The sequence below is a fragment of the Ustilago hordei genome (genome assembly GCF_900519145.1).
Source record: "Ustilago hordei strain Uho2 genome assembly, contig: UHO2_contig_29, whole genome shotgun sequence".
In the NCBI taxonomy this organism is placed as follows: domain Eukaryota; kingdom Fungi; phylum Basidiomycota; class Ustilaginomycetes; order Ustilaginales; family Ustilaginaceae; genus Ustilago; species Ustilago hordei.
The window spans coordinates 46,277-65,016 of NW_024545284.1; the positions used below are offsets into that span (position 1 = coordinate 46,277).

The 18,740-nt window shown below is 52.4% G+C and overlaps 7 protein-coding genes across 7 annotated transcripts; 3 read left to right on the forward strand and 4 right to left on the reverse strand.

The window, feature by feature from the left end:
• Positions 1–1,528: 1,528 nt before the first annotated feature.
• On the forward strand, positions 1,529–2,599 carry UHO2_07420 (putative guanine nucleotide-binding protein alpha-2 subunit; the record flags this gene model as incomplete). The annotated part of the gene is made up of 1 exon (XM_041559028.1): positions 1,529–2,599. The coding sequence occupies one exon, from the start codon at positions 1,529–1,531 to the stop codon at positions 2,597–2,599; it is 1,071 nt and encodes a 356-aa protein (XP_041414962.1).
• Positions 2,600–4,597: 1,998 nt separating this feature from the next.
• On the reverse strand, positions 4,598–5,523 carry UHO2_07421 (putative RPL43B - 60S large subunit ribosomal protein; the record flags this gene model as incomplete). Its single annotated transcript, XM_041559029.1, has 2 exons — positions 4,598–4,840; positions 5,521–5,523. 2 exons carry the CDS (start codon positions 5,521–5,523, stop codon positions 4,598–4,600), a joined length of 246 nt encoding a protein of 81 aa, XP_041414963.1.
• A 969-nt stretch (positions 5,524–6,492) lies between these two features.
• Positions 6,493–10,140, forward strand: UHO2_07422 (uncharacterized protein; the record flags this gene model as incomplete). The annotated part of the gene is made up of 1 exon (XM_041559030.1): positions 6,493–10,140. The coding sequence occupies one exon, from the start codon at positions 6,493–6,495 to the stop codon at positions 10,138–10,140; it is 3,648 nt and encodes a 1,215-aa protein (XP_041414964.1).
• A 74-nt stretch (positions 10,141–10,214) lies between these two features.
• UHO2_07423 (uncharacterized protein) lies at positions 10,215–13,190 on the reverse strand (the record flags this gene model as incomplete). The annotated part of the gene is made up of 1 exon (XM_041559031.1): positions 10,215–13,190. One exon carries the CDS (start codon positions 13,188–13,190, stop codon positions 10,215–10,217), a length of 2,976 nt encoding a protein of 991 aa, XP_041414965.1.
• Positions 13,191–13,590: 400 nt separating this feature from the next.
• Positions 13,591–14,877, forward strand: UHO2_07424 (uncharacterized protein; the record flags this gene model as incomplete). The annotated part of the gene is made up of 1 exon (XM_041559032.1): positions 13,591–14,877. One exon carries the CDS (start codon positions 13,591–13,593, stop codon positions 14,875–14,877), a length of 1,287 nt encoding a protein of 428 aa, XP_041414966.1.
• Positions 14,878–14,977: 100 nt separating this feature from the next.
• UHO2_07425 (uncharacterized protein) lies at positions 14,978–15,538 on the reverse strand (the record flags this gene model as incomplete). The annotated part of the gene is made up of 2 exons (XM_041559033.1): positions 14,978–15,334; positions 15,419–15,538. The coding sequence occupies 2 exons, from the start codon at positions 15,536–15,538 to the stop codon at positions 14,978–14,980; spliced, it is 477 nt and encodes a 158-aa protein (XP_041414967.1).
• A 788-nt stretch (positions 15,539–16,326) lies between these two features.
• On the reverse strand, positions 16,327–17,332 carry UHO2_07426 (uncharacterized protein; the record flags this gene model as incomplete). The annotated part of the gene is made up of 2 exons (XM_041559034.1): positions 16,327–17,069; positions 17,206–17,332. The coding sequence occupies 2 exons, from the start codon at positions 17,330–17,332 to the stop codon at positions 16,327–16,329; spliced, it is 870 nt and encodes a 289-aa protein (XP_041414968.1).
• Positions 17,333–18,740: the final 1,408 nt, after the last annotated feature.

Here is an 18,740-nt window from a genome sequence, read left to right on the forward strand (position 1 = left end):
CTCTGTCTCAACTTTTGCATTGTGTATGTATGTGTGATGTCGAAAAGCTGTGTCGCTGAACCAGATATAATAATAATAATAATAAAAGAGAGTTGGTCACTTGATCACGTTAAGCTCAGCTTTCAAATGAAACTCTCCCCCTTTTTTCCCTCTATGCGCTAACTTACCACGTTTCCTGCTCGCTCGCTACCCAATCCCTATCTCCAACGCTCACGCCCCTTGTCCTTGCCAAGATCTCATTTGTGACTCGAGGCGGTCGACAGTAGTTTGATCACTATTTGCAAAGCCGTGTTTCATTGTGAAACCTCTTTTTACAATCGTACCGTCTCACAACGTGCTTTTTTGCCAGCAGTTGCAAACTCTGAAATTCTTACTGCGGACGAGAAATAAAGACGGAAAGGGTGAGATCCGCCACGAAAGAGACAAAATTCAAACTCCGCCTTAGAGTTGGTCAGAAGAAGAAGAGAAAGCAGCCGCACGCTAACCTACAAACTCCCACAAACACACACTCCCTCTGTCTCTCTCTCGCAAACAGGAACGCAAGCGACGCCACGCCACGCCGAAAAGAGTAACACAATCAAATGTGCAACTTTCCACTTCGGCAGCAGTTCACTGTCTCATACCAAGCAGCCTTTGGTGACTCTTGTTTGACACACACGCACTGGCAAAGCAAAGCGCCTCTCTCCCTCTCTGCAGCCGCAAAATCTTCTTTGCTGGTCTTGTGTCAGATCTCACCTAGACACACGCAAGTCAACGTGTGATTTTGTGTGTTGGTTGCAAGGGCCAGTCGTTTGGGTTCCAAACGACGAACGCATTCGGATCGCTTCATCTCGAGCAGCCATCATCAAAGCCCACTTCGCCTGCTTTCTCCTTCACTTGCTCCTTCGTGTGCTGCCGTGTCGGAAGCACAGCAGTCTCTTCAGGGTCTTCCGAGAGCTTTCATTTCGCTTGCTGCTGTCGAGCACGAGCGTTTCGATTCCGTTGCTTCCGATTAGCAAGCCAAACCTTTTTTTTTTTTTTTTTTTTTTTTTTTTTTTTTTTTTTTTCTTTCTTTTTTTTTTTTTTTTGTTTTTTTTTTGTTTTTTTGTTTTTTTGTTTTTTCTTTTTGTGGTCGCGCCTGTCACAACTCGATTCCCCGCACACACACACACACACGCGCATTGTCATATCTACCATTCACGGGTCCAGTCTTTGATCTCGTTCCCACCTTCATTCTACCCCCGTCTACCATCTCACCTCGTTCGTCCCTACATTCGCCATCAGCGTCATCTACTCCGACTTTCCGTGTCATCGTTCAAGCATCCTTTCATCGCAAGGCCAGTCTGGAGCTCTATCTCGGTCTCCTAGAATCCGCGGCACAGCTCCAATTTGCTCACCTCAGCTTTCAAATCAAGCGGAGGACGTTCGGATTCAGCTGCTTCAGCATACCCACGCCAAGCCTCGATTCTATCGGCACTGTTCCCAAACTGAACTCAGCCCTCTCACACAGCCTCGATCGATCACCAGACCGCTAAACACAATCGCCAAGATGGGTGCATGCATGTCTGCTGAGCAGACCCAAGACACTCCCGAGTACAAGAATTCCAAAGCGCTCGACCGTCAGATCAAAGAAGATGAAAAGAATCTTTCTCGCGAAGTTAAACTTCTCCTTCTCGGTGCTGGTGAGAGTGGTAAATCCACCATCCTCAAATCAATGCGAATCATCCACCATATCCCCTTCACCGAAGAAGAACGCGAAAACTACCGTCGACTCGTCTTCCTCAACCTCGTTCAGGGAATGGAGTCCATCCTAGATGTCATGGAGGAATGGACTGTTGACTTCCAGCATGATGCCAACATCGGTCATCTCTCCCTCTTTGTTTCCTATCCTGACATTTCCGAAGATGAGCCCTTCCCAAGCAACTACCTCGTCGCACTCAAAGATCTTTGGTCCGATCAAGGTGTCCAGTCCGTCTACCGCAGAGGCAACGAAGCAGCAGTACCAGATAACATGTCCTACTACTACTCCCACCTCGATCGACTCTTCCACCCCACCTACACTCCCACCGAATCCGACATCTTACGGTGTCGCAACAAGACAACGGGCATCATCGAAACCACTTTCCCACTCCAAGATCGCGTCTATCGCATATTCGACGTTGGCGGACAACGCAGCGAGCGCAAGAAATGGATTCACTGCTTCGAAAACGTTACCGCCGTCCTCTTTTGTGTCGCCCTCTCCGGTTACGATAGCTGCTTGGTGGAAGATAAGGACTCAAACCAGATGCAAGAAGCTCTCATGCTGTTTGACTCGATTTGCAACAGCAAGTGGTTTACCCGTACATCCATGATTCTCTTCCTCAACAAGGTGGATGTGTTCAGGCTAAAGATCGCCTATAGCAGCATCAAGCATTACTTCCCTGACTACGACGGAGATGATCGCGACTTTAACGCTGCTAGAAGCTACTTTAAGGCCAGGTTTTGCAGGTTGAATAGAAGTCCCACCAAGGAGATCTACCCGAGCTTCACCAATGCGACTGATGTGTCGTTGCTAAAGATCGTTATGGCTTCGGTGACCGATATCATCCTCACCAACAACCTGCGCGATATCGTACTATGAGGCAAGTGGTTGCCTTTCTTTACATATACTCTTGCTGCATCTGCATATATCATTGCAACCAGTGCTTTTTCTAATCCCACTTCTCACACACATACCATCCGCCACTCTCGACCGCACACCTTGCTCTCGTGCTCCTTCTCGCACACTCACTAGATCCCCCTTCAACTTGACTCTTTTCCGGGTTTGACTCAAATGTATTTTTATACCACAGACTCTTTGCATAGCCTATAGCTACCATCGCTGACGATTTGGCTTGTCATCCAAATTGCACCCTTACAACAAAAATCACATCCCGTCTGTGCTTGGCTTACTGTGCAGGTTGAACGATGCTCTTGATCTGGCTCTTTGGCTCTGCGGCAGGGTACGGTCTGCTTCCCCCATCTAACCTGCGTTGCCTTCTCGTAAGCGTGTGAATTCACCCATCTCGGCGCCTAGGTTGCGGAGGGTATCGAAGGACTTCCAGTAAGCGTCTGTGGCTTCCTTGGGGAGGTTCTGGGTCGTTGCGTTGACGAAGAATTGCTCGCCTGTGTAGCCGAGAGGTGGGCTAGCAGTGTGGCTAGCTCTACAACCAGCAAGCGGGTGAAGGTGAGCTTGGACGTTGTCGAATGCTTGCTCTTCGGTGTGTCTTTGCTATTACTGTTGATGGTGGAGTCGGGTTCTTGGCTAACTTTGTGTGCCTCTCCGTTCTTCGTGGTTGGGGAGATGGCATACTCAAGTGGTTGATCCCTTTGACTAGATCCCAAGATACAAAGTCGATGACTCCCCGTGGACGCAGAAGTCGGCTACGAGGTCGTTGTTGCGATAAGAGGTCGATCATAGCCGCGAACTCAACGATGGGGTTTGGATGCGGCTATACACTCTGCATACGATCCCCTCCTCGCTCCGAACCCACGCGGCCTCCTCGGTCAAATGCAGCCTTACGATAAGACAAGCTTCTGCACCTCGACAGCGCACACAGACGATGGCGAGGCTCTTGCGTTGTGGAAGAGCTTCTTCCGATCTTTGCCACAAAGAGAAGGTTCGGCTTGGCTTGCCGAAGTGTCACTTGTCTGAGTGACTCGTAAAACATGTGAGAACCAGAGTGATGTCTGGATTGCCGTGTCTTCTTTCTAAAATTGGCGCTAGAAATTGAGGCATTTTAATCGACCTCATCGGGAGGAGGATTTCAGATCGGGCCGTGATGCTCTACTTTATGCTTCTGCTTTTGATGGCGGCAGTGTGCTGTCGAGCAGACTGTCATCGCTATTCTTATTTCATCGCTTTCACGCAACCATCAGAAATCGCAAACGAAAGGCAATGGAGACGCGAGAATCTGCGCATCTATTGTAGTATGCGCTGGTTCATATTTTGGGCTATGGCTGGCGTAGAGTGTGTACGCTGAAATGCGAGAGTATGTGTGCGGTAAAGGGTAGACTTGTGTACAAAGCGACATCACAGTATGTGTGTGTGTGTGTGTGTGTGCGGAGTGATGAATGGGTGTAGAGATGTCACAAAGCGAGACCGAAACGAATATGAGAGAGCGAAAAACGGGAAGACGAAAGCGAAGTGTAGAAACGCTTAAGCCTCAGTGAGCTCACGGAGACGTCGGATGGTGCTGTTGCAGTCGAAGTAAATTGGGACGGGTGGTGACAGATAGGTCAGTAAGTTGTACTTGATGGATGATACGTGCCGTCGACCAGAGAGTGAGGAGTACAAGAAAAGCGCATAGCTTTCGCAGACAGGTCCTCCGTCGCCAAATGCATGTGTGCTAAATCAAACCCCAGCCTGACTTTAGGTGACTTGGTTCGCCTTGAGCGCTATGTGTTCCGTGCGTCCGTATTGCTGCAGTCTTTCGTCTGCTGGCCATAACAACTATTCTCGCCGCGTGCTCGTGTCCACACGCCCTTGCCTCGCCTGCTTCTTCACTTTATCTTATCCTTGCTTGTTCCTACGATCCACTGTGCCCTCCTCTGCTCTTCCGGTCGAAACGGTTATTGCAATAGCTTGCGTCGGAAATACTCACGATCGGACGGTGGCAGCAGCCGAGGTGCTGAGAGTCCAAGCACCACCAGCCATGACCTTCTTGCAGGCACGGCATTCCCAGATGCCGACAGCCTTGCGCTTAACGGAGTCCTTGCCACAGAAAGTGCAGGTGTACTTGGAGTGCTGCGAAATTTCGATCTTCTTGATCTGTCGTCGGAGCGAGGCACCGTAACGGGTACCGTACTTTCCGGTGATTCCAACCTTGACAGTGCGCTTCGACTGTAAATGTGGGTAAGTTGCAAATAGATATGATGCAAGGTATGTATTAGTCGGTGGTGCTCTAGTTGGTAGGTCGGTGGTTGGGATGGCTTGCGGCCTCAGATCGAACAGTGATATATCCTGAGTGCTGAATGGTTGGTGGGAAGGGCAGCACGACGACACCGCTCCGTATGCCAGTCTATGTTAGAGCTGGGTACGATGCACAACGATCGGATACGCATGCCGAGACAAGCTAAAATGCCTTCCGATGAAAACTTCGTAATGTGACACTTTTCGTGTTACTGTAAGTACGCTGAACGCTGACTGGGTGACCGCATGCTGCAGAGCATGACGACAGGAAGAAGGTTCGGCGAGGCGATCTTTTGTGTGCATGCTAAACGAAACATCCTCCTAGTTCGGCATGCCAACTTTCATCAATCGGCCTCGTAAGGCGTCATTTTCTGTCCCTGTTGGTGTGGAGTCGAGGCTATGTATTTTGACTAGCTCGGGTGCGATTATTTCTTCAAGGGTTATGATGCTGTCCGGTCATCCTGTGACCTTAGATTGCTGGGAGATGTTTTTGATGTGCGACTGACTGTATGTGCAGATCATGCAATGCTGTGCTGGTTTGGAATGTGCTGATGCGTGTCGAGTGTATCACTGTTAATCGAGCCTTTGCCATTGATGTCGTCAAAACTTACCATCTTGACTATGTGTATGTGTGGGGTTGGTGCAGAGGGAAAGAATGACGATAGCGACGACAGCGTCAACTACCCTGGCGCTTTGCACTCCTCAGTCAGACGCACACGCTTGGGCACTTGCAGGCTTGCCTGTCAGTCTCTGCTGCGTCGCTTGCTCCCAACTCGAGTCTGAGGGAAATTCCTGGCTCGCTCACTCACTCTTGAGGAGAGCTAACGCTGCGAAGATCCGACATGCTGGCGCTGCTGTTGCTTTTTTTTTCTTTCTTTCTTTCTTTCTTTCTTTCTTTTTTCTTTTTTCTTTTTTCTTTTTTTTTCTCGTCACTTGTTTTGCCTTTCGAAAGCTCAGTGTTGGCTACAAATTCTGAAGTCTCTCTGCGTTTTGAATTGTGCCGACTTCAATCACCAAGCGGGGACATGAGGAATTTGAATGTACAGCAGAGCGCGTTCTGAATTTGCAAGAAGGGCAAATCGTGGGAACTTTTGTCTCTGACCGCATTTTTGGACGGTTCCGAACAACAAATTGGATCGATCTAAATCGGGAGTCATTCGCCAATTAGGACAGATCGGCTTGGAACGCGTAATCATCATGTGCGTTTCTCCACTCTGACAATGAAAAATAATGAGCTCCGGAACGCGTTTCAGTGGATGTGTTGCCGATGAGAGCCGAAGATGGCATTTTGAGTGTCGATCCGCTTTAGACTGACTGCGCTTAAGCCAACGTAAACCAACACTTTGACCCGCGTTTGCAAACAACGCAAATCCCCGGATTAGCTTCTCTTCTGTTCCTGTTCCTGCTGCGAGTTGAGCTTTTTTTTCCGTCACCACCTTCGCACATACCACACCATCGCAAGGCATCAATGTACCCTCAATTCGACCATTGATCGCGGCTGCAGCCATCTCGTTTGGGGCTCATAGCCCGTCTTCAACCACCTCGTCCTTCCCTAAAGTCGTCCGCTCTCGGATCGAATCGTAATGTCGGACGCCTTCACATCTTGGCAGGAGAGGCCAGAAAGGCTTCTGCCTTCTCTTAGCCGGAGTGGCATCAGCAGCTTCAACGAGGACACCCTTCATGATCCTTCTGTTACGCCTCACCCTGCCGAAAAGTGGATACAGGAGCAGGGTAGGATCAACAGCAACGCTGCTCGCATGGATAAGCTGGATCAGTTTGGCATCCCCATCCATCCATCGCACTCCAGATCGTCGCGTCTCGCCGCTCAAGCATCTTCCCCGAGGAACGGCGACTCTGCTGCCTTCTCTTCCACATCCAAGCCGTCATCCTCTTCGCGTCATCTACTCTCCGCATCATCCGCAAGCAACAACAACCACAAGTCGACGGCCTATGGTTCTCCCTCCCCCTCGTGGCAGTTGCTATCTGCCGATCCTTCTTCATCCGCCTCTCGCATAGTCCAACAGCCCGAAGAAGCCGAGGAGGATGAGAACGTGGGCCTCCTGCTAGGTCAATCTAAACGCAGAAGACGCAAGGACTCGTACTCTTCCTTCGGCAGCAGCGTACTCCCGGCTCCATTGTATGCGTCTGGCGCGCGCTACAACTCACACGGAAGCCATAATGGTCTTGCAGCATCCAGACAGGCCATACCTGCTAAGCAGGGTCGATCCACCTATCCGCCTAGCAACCATTCAGGTGCAGCCCCAGCCTCGCGCCGTCTCGCTCCTTCCAACGATGCTTTCGCCCACCATCAGCCACAATTGGACACGCAGTGTTCGCGTCAACGCCATCAATCTAGCGCCATGACTTCACGTCCTTCCGGCTTTGACCTGGACGACTGGCTCAGAACATCGCAAGCTCCTCCTGGCTTGCGAACATCTCCCAGTCTCGGTACACTTACCACTTTCGACCGCCCTGAACGTCGAAGCGCAGCATTGAGCGAAGCTGGACGACGTCGTCGACGTCCACAAGGTGGTTCAACATCAGGACTCAGCGCGGGCGTGCTTAGTGCAGGCCCCGAATCGCCACGGAGCCGTAGAAAGGCAAGTGCGTCTGCATCGCGCCGTGAGTCTAGCGGCTACTCTTCTCTTTCCCCCGATCATCCCGCCTTCATGGCATCTCAGGAACTCAGTCGAGAGGCAGAGAGCCGCACCATGGATACCATCGAGGAATGGCGAGCGAAGGCAGATCCGCAGGCATCCGCATCCACCATTGAAAGCGCCTTATCTGCAGCACAACAACAACGCCCAATCACTGGAGACCTGCTAGAGTCAGCAACACGGCGCAGACGCAAGAGCTCAGTCAAAGGCAGCTCACATCCCGTGTCGATGGATGGGCCTGCTCCACCACTGCCATCCATCCCTGCAGCGTTTACGGCAGGGTCAGTGACCTCCAAGAGCGGTCGACGTAGACGAAAAATAACCGAGACCTCCCTTGCAGGTCTTCTCTCGCCGGACAGAGCCTCCATAGCTCATGACAAATCAGCGACGACAGCGACACCAGCTTTACCGACGCCGCCGCCGGGACTTCGCGATCTGTACGCACTCTCTGGCTTGGGCTCGCAGGCAGATACCCCTGTCCGCCGCTTGATCCGCTGGCTAGCCAAAGAGCAGCTCAAGAGCGTGATCCTGCCACTCGTCTTACTGACAGCTTTTTTGGTCCGCTGGATGGTGGCGACCGGCGACTGGAGTGGACGCGGTGTCGAACCCATGCACGGTGACTTTGAAGCACAGCGTCATTGGATCGAACTCACTTTGCATCTGCCGACATCCAAGTGGTACTTTTACAACTTGCAATACTGGGGCTTGGACTATCCTCCGCTCACCGCGTGGGTCAGTCTAGCATGCGGATACGCTAGTCAGTTGTTCCCATCAACAAAAGCGGGCTTTGCATTCGAGACTTCGAGAGGTAACGAAGATGCAGCAACAGTGACCTTCATGCGAGCTACAGTGGTTGTTGGCGACCTGCTGGTCTACCTCCCCGCTCTTGCGCTCTTCATCACACGAAAGCTCGAAGGACGCGGCAAACGCACTCAGGCCATCGCACTGTTCTCCATCTTGCTTCAGCCCGCTCTCATCTTGATCGACCATGGCCACTTTCAGTATAACAGTATCATGCTTGGTTTCAGTGCTGCTTGCTTTGCACTGTTGCACACAACGCTTCCTAACCCAGAAGCCTCCTCATCTCCCTCTGCACGCAACCGCAATCAAGCCGTCGCCGACCTCTCACGCCGACTCAGCTACGAATACGTCGCAGCCGCCATCTTCCTCTGCCTCAGTCTCTCGTTCAAGCAGATGGCTCTGTACTACGCACCTGCTGTATTCGCACTAATGCTTGGACGGTGCATCGGGCTTGCCCGCATCGACCCTGAACGCGGACTGACGCTATTCGTCGGTCTTGGTCTCGCTGTCGTCATCACGTTTGGCGTGCTTTTTGCGCCCTGGTTGACAAGCTTGGAGCAGATCGGGCAGCTGGTGCATCGCATCTTCCCGCTCGCACGCGGTCTTTTCGAGGACAAGGTGGCGAATGTGTGGTGCTTCCTCTCCGTCCTCCCTCTCCCAGCGCGGTTCAAGTTGAAGAACATGATGCCAGCCACAGCACTAGCGAGGTTGAGCTTGTTGGTGACACTGGTAGCGATCTTGCCTGGATGCTGTCTCTTGTTCTGGGCGAGTAGTCAGACGGCAAAGATGGAGATGATGGTCGCTCAGGAGACAGTCCAGAAGCGCACAACTAGCACTACAGCAGACAAGTCGACCGCTTTCAGCGCTGCCGGCAGCGTCAAAGCACCCACCCTTGCAGCTTCACTGAAGTCGACAAACACACGCGATCTTCTAGCGCCATCTGTCATCGGATCAGCCGCCGGAGCACCAGCACGATCCGAGATCGAGTCTCTCCTAGCCGGATCCGTCTCGAAGTCTATCAGTGGGAGAATCAGCCAGGTTGGTCCACCAACTGAGACCCTTGACCGCCACAATCTCATCTCGCACGACTCAGACTATCACCTCTCGGCATCCGACTCTCGCCCAGTCGCATCGTCTCTTCCCTCACCAGCAGCCCAGATGCTGCCCTACGGCCTGGCCAGCGTCTCCTGCGCCTTCTTCCTGTTCGGCTTTCAAACACACGAAAAGTCCATCCTTCTGCCCTTGCTTCCACTCACCCTGATCCTTGGGGCTAAAGGCGATACGTGGGGAGGAAACATTACCAGTGCTCGAGACTGGGAATGGACAGTCTGGTTCAACAACATCGCCACCTTTTCACTCTTTCCGCTGCTCAAGAAGGATGGTCAGGCGTTGCAGTACGTCGTGCTGTTAGTTGGGTGGAACTGGTTTGTCGGAAACTTGGCTGTTCCTTTCCAGCCCTTGAATAGCATCAAGGGTCTGGTGAAGGGTGCTTCCTTCTTTAGAAAGTTGAGTACGCTGACCTATCTAGCCGCGGCAGGGTTGCATGTGGTGGAATTGGTGGTCCCGATGTTGCTGCCTGGTCTGCAAGCTAAGGTGTGGGCTAGGTATCCGGATATCTATCCCGTTCTCAATGTGCTGTTGACCACACCGTGCTTTATGGTAGTCTTCATCTGGGCGCTCATTAGACAAATTCAGGTGGCGTTCGCGAACGGGCTTGATCTCTCGCTCTCTAGCAAGAGTAAGACTGCAGCAAAGAGCACAAAACCATCATGATCTACACTGCACACACCATCTCCTATGTGAAGCTATTATTCACTTGCATTCAATCATACCCCTCCATACAACAATTATGCGGCGAGCGTTTCATCCAACCTCGCTCTGGCTTCAGCTCTCTCCCTCTGCACCCGCTCAGCGAAGAATCCGCTGTAGTCCAACCTCAACAGCAGTTGCTCCAAATGTCTTCTTGCTGAGCCCAGACTTCCACTTACATCCATCCTCCCTGTCTCTTTTGCGCCGCCAGACAAGTGGAGCTGAGCAACAGAGATCGACATTGATCCGATGCCTGTTGTGCTTTCGTCTCCGGCTCCTGTGGCTGCTGCCGATGCTGGGGAAGAAGAGGATGAGAGGAGCTTGAAGAATCGCATCAGTTCTCCGTCCAGTTCTGTGGTAGTTTGATCGACTATATGCTGTCGATCTTGAACGAGCTTGTTCGTCTCTGCAGCCGAATCCGGCGTCGAGGTTTCACCAAGCAGTGGTGGGAGGACATCCCCGCCCCATCGTTCAACAACACCAACGAAGCGATCGCAGATGTCTAGCACTGATCGGACTAGACTTGATGCGACGGGAGAAGAGAGAAGAAGGCCATCTTGAACGAAAGCGAGGAAGGCAGTGTGCGAGGCGCGGAGAGATGCAAAGTCGAGCACTGTATCTTTCTCCACTTCATCGGCGATATTGCCGTCGGGGCGGACGGTTTCTACCCCATCAACGATGGATGACGGAGGACGAGTGGAGGATGAGACGAAGCGACGGCCTGCACGGTGACCTCCGCCGGTGACGCTAGCTGGTGGTGCGGGAGTTGGACCTGAGACGGGGAATGCAAGGCGTCGGTGTGGTGCTCGTCCACCGGCACCACCAACGACAGTTGGAGCACGTGAAGTACCAGCGATTGTACTTCCGCTCACCCTTCTTTGCCGTCCTTCTTCACCGTATGCTTCGCTCGGCGTAGCCGACTCCATCGGAGAAGAGGACCGGTGTTGCTGCTGCGACGAGTCCTTCCTCATCCTCGTTCCCACCCTTCCCAACACCGCATTGCCTCCTTGTGCTGGTTCCAGACTAGCCCTCAGCTGCTCAGTCAAGCCGCCAAATTGCGCATCAATAATATCCGTTTGGAAGTGTCCCAACAGCGTATCCAAGAACCACTTCATACTCCTCACCACACCCCAACTGCATCTCAACAGCCTCGCCCTCTGCTTTTCCTCCTTCGCATCCACCCCTCCCTCTCCTGTACCAGTGAACTTCCTCCTCCCACGCTGATTTTTACTCAGTGCAATCCAGCAATTCAGCACCCGCGACTGAACCTTCTTGATCGCGATCAGGTACGAAAAAATGCGTGAGTACGCGGTCAGGTCCGACGCGGAGAGGAAAAGATCGAGCGGAAACACAGCAGTATAGTGCAACTGAGTTGGAACTCCGATTAGGTAGTCGTCGAATCTTGCTGCCCCTGTGGAGCTTTGCGTGCCGATTGATGTGGTGGTGTCAGGGTTCGCAGATGCAGCCGCACCACCTCGCACCTTGGCATTCCTTGCACCTACCAAGCTTGGTCTGTATCCACCTTTCGGCAATGCGAACCGCAATCTCTGCAATGACGGATCATCTTCCGCCCAAGTACCGACCGTGGCTCGCCGAAGGGAAAGCTCGAGATCGCTAGCACGTATCATACTCGCTGCTGCTGACCTCGCGCAATAAAGCTTGTTTTTTCGCATTGTCTCCACTTCCTCCAGCAACGAGAGAATGTAGGGTCCGTTGCGGTGCAAAAAGTAGTCACCGAGGCATTGAAGTGAGGTGTGTACGACTGATGTGGTGAGGATGTTGCGGAAGATCCATTCTGATACATCGTTGCGCAAGAACTGGATTGCACGGTCAAGATCGGAAGGACGGCTAGGTCGCACAGCGGCACTGGCCAGTGCTGATTCGTGGCTCTGCATAGTGGCTGATGGTGGTCCAGAGAGACTTGAATGACGTGTTCGGGCGTTATCGAGATGTGCGGAAGAGACGTTGGCATAGCGGATAGTATAGAGCGCCCGACCGACGTAGAGGATCGAATCAGCTGTTGATTCTGAAACCGAAGCTGGCAGGGCGTCAGGTCGGAAAGCCCAAGTGTTGCCTGATGAGGAAGCGACCCAGTCCGCAAGCCCATCTCCTTGAGCTATCGCAGGATTATCTGTATGTGAATTGGAGTCGGCGCTATCGATCCAGCGCACAAGCTGATCACGACAGATCAATGTACGCTTGGACGCATGAGGATCTGCAATGCCGCCTGGTCGATGAATCTCTCCTCTGCATACCCAAGCTGTGAGATGTTGCATCCAGCTATCCTCAACAGCGTTGCGTAGACGGGACATGTGCTTCGCTACACGCTCAACGCCCGTTGACGCTTTCAAACTAAGCAAATCAATCAGCAACCCTCCTGTCCAGTCTACCGGGAACGAAGTCACGGTTTCTGCCTTTCCTTCTTGTATTGCGGCATCCGTGCTGAGATCCTTAGCGAAAGCTACATCCCTTCTCTTGTTCGGCCCTCGTTGTAGCAGTGTCACCAGATCATCAAGAGCGGTAAGCGGTGCATCCCACATCTCGAAACGTGCCCTTAGGTTGGCTAGACTGACAAAGCCCGTCCCTGCAACTAGCTCGACATCCTTATCCAGCACCAGCCTCTCTGTTTGCAGCACAAGTGCATGGTATTCTGCTAGGATCGAAAGCAGTGTGGAGCACAGAGGAACGAGGTGAAGTGTCGGCTGCTGTTCGAGCTCCTTTTGTGCATCCTTGCTGTTGGTCGTATGACTGCTGGCAAGAGAGTTGGCACGGAGAGCGGAGCGGATTGCACGCTGTCGAGCAGCTTCGATTTGACTTTCAGAAAAGGTTTTAATGCGAGTATAGCGGGTATAGAAGGTGGCGAGATGGTCGAGGATCTCGATCTCGGACGAATGGAGGAAGTCGAGGTCGTCTCTAACTTTGAAGGCTCCTGAAGATGAGCCAGCTGCTGTCGAGGAGGAGGCGAAGAGGCTTGAGGGGTGGCCAGCCAGCATGGCCAGCAGCTCAGCGATCATGTTGGCCTGATGGACTTGATTGCTGCATCGAATGGGGCCTCAAGAGGCCATAGCGTCGACGATGGTGATAGTGATGGTTGATGATGACCAGGGTTGATGAAGAACCGAAGTGTTGGTCTTCGCTTTCCTTCAGCTTACCGCGACGCGTCTGGCCGGAGTTGGAGATGTTAGATCGACATGCTCAACATTTTCCTGTAAGGCCGCCTGGTGGAGGCTTGATGCGTTCATATGCACGATGATCAAGGATTTGGACGAAACGTGGGGAACTGTTCCTAACTTTGACCTTCCTGTAGTCAGCGTTGACCCTCAAGGATTGAACGAGGTCGGTAAGCATTCCCTCTCTATCATCATCTCCACCATCATCCTACTACACTTTCTATGTCGCCGGAAAGCGTTGACCATGTCTTCATTATACCAAAAGATTCGCTCAGTCCCCTTCGACGTGCTCTGGCGCACAGCCTTGGTGCGTCTTCCACGAGCCGTTCCACTCTCCACCCTGAAATGGACATCACCTGAAGGACCACACCCATTCATCTTCCACATGCCCTCGCGATCCACAGAATACACCATACCGCTACACATCTTCATCGCCACGAGCCTGTACGACAATCCGCCAGCCAAAGGAGCTCCTGTTCTGGTCGACTTCCACGGAGGAGGCTTTTACCTCGGCTCGTGCTTGGAGCAGGCACCTTTCTGTGCATACATGGCAAGGGAACTCGATAGCATAGTCATCAGCGTCGACTACCGCATGGGACCCTTCCACCGCTTCCCCGCAGCCATTGAGGATGGTGAGGACGTTCTGAGCGCAATCCTCGACACCGACTTCCCTGGATACGAGCCTCTGCGCCAAGCGATTGTATCAAGGATACAGTCAGAGCGTGCCAAGATTGCTAGAAAGGGAGAAGCAGCTGTCAACAAGCAGCACAAAGACGAGCTGCAGCACGGAAAGATCGAACAGATCTCGATTCCTGCCCCTTCCGCCTCATCCACAACCTCACCCTTGACAAAGACGCACGACACCTCTTTCGACTTCGACTCGAGCAAAGTAGCAATCTCAGGTTTCAGTTCAGGCGGTAATCTCGCTCTCAACTTAGCTCTGCACATCAAGCCACCCGAGCTCGAAACCGAATGGCCGAGCAGATTCGCACAGAACTACCCTGCGCCCATCCCGCTCCTCCTCTTCTACCCATCTTTCGACCTCCGCCAACTGCCCTCGGAACGCTCACGACCTCAACACATGGGCCTCCCATCAGCATTCTGGACCCAAGTCGCTGACTCACTCGCACCGACCTACGCAGAGCGGAATGAAACTTTGCACCCACGCGTTTCCCCTGGCCTTGCATCCCTCGAGTCCCTCCACCCAGCAGCGCGGATGTTCCTCGTACTCTGCGAACTAGATACGCTTGCAGAACAGTCCAAAGCATGGGTAGCAAAAGTTCAGGCTCACGAGCGTACAGAGCACTTGGTGGTAGAAGACATAGCAAACATGAAACACGGCTGGACACAAATGCCGGATGGATGGCTTTCAGAGGAGGAGAAGCAGGCTAAAGAAGTGGTGTTTGCCAAAGCCACTGCGTTTGTAGAATGGGCTTGGAATGGGAGCAAAGAAGCGGATAAGCCAGAGCCGGAAGTTGTCGTGCCGCTGAAAGATACGGGGAAAGCAGAGATTGCTAAGATCCAGCCTTAGACATACGATATACGAATACATATAATAGCGTAACAGCGACTTGATTCGAAATGACTGTGTAGTGTGGGTATACAAGAGCTAAGCAAAGTTGAGAAAGGGTCTAGAAGGTGCGCGAGCCAGGGAATGCGTGTACGACGACAGCCTCGCCAGCTCGGCGTTTAGGCTTTGACTGAGTGGTGGACCCGAAGAGTCCGTCCATAGCGTTAACCAATTCATCGGGAGTGCAGTGAGGACGAGGACCTTGCTTGCGGTCGTTGACGTCAATGCCGACTTTGGCCCATGCTTCGGCGATCTCGGTTTCGCGGTAGCTTGGGAGGGACTCCTGCTTGTGGGCTGACTTCTTGTTGCGAGAGAAGATGCGAGCGAAGATGTTCTTCTTGATGCTAGCGTTGACAGGAAGGGAGAAAGGTTCGGCAGAGTCGTACGTGGGAGGGCTGCAAGTAGCGTCCACGGAAGACTGTTGTCAGAAGAAAGGGTAGAAACAGTAAGTGAGCTGTGACTCTTGAGGCTGGAATGGTGGCGAGAAGTTTCGGTTGCTTACCTTGTTGCTAAAAGTTTCGGCAGAGACGGAAGAATCGGCCTTGCAAAAGCGCACTTCGTACTGCTCAGGCATTGTGTTGACGGAAGGTTGGAAGGCAGACATTTCGTCGTAGATGCACATGATCAGGAAGGTTGCAAGTGATCGAGCAGAAGGTGAGGGCCACCGTGGTTTCTGTAGAGGAGGATGCTAGTTGTGCTTGAGTGATGGAGAGAGGGGGGCTATACTCGTTCACAGGCTCGTATATAAGCTTCCTACGCACCTCAGCCATTGCCACAGAGCTGGGCACCACAGAAAGGTTTGGCATTGTACGACAACGATTAGTTTTGAGACTGAGCATGATTAGCGGACTGACACGGCGGTCCATGCGCGGGAACGGATGAGCGGTTTGACAGGTGTCAGAGTTCCAATCACACGAGCTGATGAGCGATTAGGCAGCTGACACTTGGTGGGACTTTCGAAATTCCGAGGCTGCAGCGCGCTCTTCTTTTCTCGGCGTGTGTCAGGACCCTGATCCGCGACTCGAACAATAAGACCCACCACTGCGGCAAAACTTCATTGGTGAAAGGAGACACTCGCTCTATTCCTTCACTGTGCTCATTAGTCGAGACTCGACTCAGCAGATTGGGATCGCTGCAGCATCCAGGACACACAAATGCAGCTGCAGGCCTGGCTTCGCGGTCGTACGTGTTTCTAGCAACACAACACTCGACGGCCTTCACTCCGTCGAACAACGGTCGCATACAGACGACGCAACATTCACGCATTTGGAAAAAGGGAGAGAGGGTCTTTCGATTGATGGTGAGATGCACGAGCGTGCGACAGCTTCAGTGACACAAGTGTAGTGTGACAAAGAGACAAGTTTGGACGAGTCGCTAAGCGTCGCTGGAACCAACGTCCGTCTTGCGAGGTTAATGTTTGTGATGCTTGCCATGAGCAACAAAAGGATGACCAGTCGACCTGCTCGAGCTGCCGATACCGCAAACGGCAGCGTTAGGAGTGTACCCCTCAGGAGCAGCATCAGCGTCGCCGCTGTGACGACCAGCGAAAGCAGGGTAATTAGCCTCGTCCTTCCTCTGGCAACCAGACCTGTCAATGTGGGCCTTGGAGCACTTGACCCTCTTCGGCCTACCGTTCATGTTGACCGAGTTACCCCAGTCGTTCATCCTCCACATACAACCGTGGCGGAGGCCCTCGGGCAAGTTAGCACACCCAGCAGCGTTGGTGTCGAGACCACCGTACTGTTTACCCCACTTGCTCATGTCGGCGCCCTTCCACTGAGCAGGGCAGCCCTGAGTCATAGCGCCAATACCCATACCAGGGACAAGAATGTCCAGACCATCGCTGGTGACATCACCACCGTCGTTGATGACTTGGTAGAACAAGGTGTTGATCTTGCCAGGCTTGGAACCGACGAACTCGGCAGCGTAGCAAGCACATTCGTTATCCCTTTCGGTACTGCTAGTCATGGCAGCAAAAGCGTAACCAAGCGTTGGATTGGTCGAGTCAGTCCAGGGCTGCTGACAGCTGCATTGGAACTCGAAGCCGCCACCGCAGCCCGACGAGTTGGGGTCATCGCGACGAGGACCGGTCACGATGGTTTTGCCGTCAGCTTGGCAAACAGCAACGGGGTTATACACTGGAGCCTTGTTACCTGAAGCACCAAAAATATGAAAGGACAGAAGTGTAAAGGTCAGTACACAACTCTCGACCATGATGGACTTATTGAAAGCCCCTGGGTCCGCTGCTGAGCTGCCCCAGGTGCTTAAGCATGGCATGTGCATATTCACCCCAGCTTCCACTTGGTTTGCAGCAATCCCAATACATGGTGGCAGCAGTAGATTTCACGACCGGCGCAAAGTATCCAACAGTTGCCACAATGACGGCGAGGAGGATGGTCGACTTGGAGAACACCATCTTGACGAAATTTGAATCGCGTTGAGAAAAGGGGAATTGGAAAAGAAATGGAAACTCGGCGGAGCGAATAATGTATGTGTAAAAGGTAGCTCGACCTTATAGGGATGAGCAGAAGTGTGAGGATGAAGAGGAAGTCTGAACGTTGCCTATCAAAGGAACGAACGAGCGAAGAAATGTGAGAGATACAAGAATGGTTTAGTGTGAGAAAGAAATGAATCAGATCTACCGTCTGTAAAGCAGTCAACTTGCACAGCAAGTCGCCGGTATGAGGAAGAGAGAAGAGAGAAGAAGAAGCGAGTGAGAATGAAGAACAAGGAACGAGGAGAACAGGGGTGATTGGCAGGGTGCTCGCAGCTTTATATGTTTGCGTGAAGCTGTTGCTCATCCCTGCCTCCTTTCCTCCTTCCCCTGGCAACGACGCACACATAAACCCACCCTTCAAAACCCACGGTTTCACTAGCTCGCAGCAAAAAAAAAAAAAAAAAAAAAAAAAACCCAGTAACCTCCCTCTCAACTTCATCTGAAAGACTGAGACGACGACGATCTCTACGATCCGCCTGTGCGGGATCAGTTCAACCTGATCTCCCGGCCGACCGGATCGGCCAAAGGTCGACAAATTCGACCACCCTTTCTTTTTACGGGGTGAGGAGTTCACAGCAGTGGCTCCCTGGGACACTCTTTGGAGTCGTACCTTGAGTTAATCAAGTCGTTGTCTCCCACCCTGCCCTGGACGAGGTCACTCGTCGGCCAATTAACGCCCTCTTCGGCTGGTGGGTTTGACGCCACTCAAAGTGGGCGTGAGGCCTGACAACAAACGCCTGATCGAGTACTACCAAATGAAGCATCAGCCCCGATCGACCCTCTCGACACAGTCACGGCAATTCCGACGGACAAAAATCAGTAGCCGGCGTCGATTAGCACAGCTTCGGAGTTCAGATTGCTTTCTGAGCAATCAAGCAAGCAAAAGTTGTGGAATTCTGCCAAGCCACCACAGAGAGCCTCCTCATGAAAGAAGCATGACGCAGGTAGCTTTGCTACACTGCATCTTTGGGCTTGCATGCAGCTCGCATGATCCACAAGAGATAAGTTACCTTCCGTCGGATGGATCAAAGATATCTCCGCTGTTGCCTCTGATGGAGGCAACCTTGTTGCACAGAGAGAATGGCGCTAGTCGACCGGTGAAAGCCACGTGGAGTTGGAAAGGGGAGAGGTCTAAGGAGCTGTCAAAAAAAATTAAAAATTGGGGTAATCAAATTTCGAGTGTTTTTAGAAACACGTGTTTCTCGATTTTGACCTGTTTTTATTTCGCACAAGATCCTTACGTAAGCTCACCCAAAATTGAAAAAACACGCCTCCGGACCCGGTAAAATGGACTCACTTTTTCGTCACTCCCCAAAATGAAGTGCGG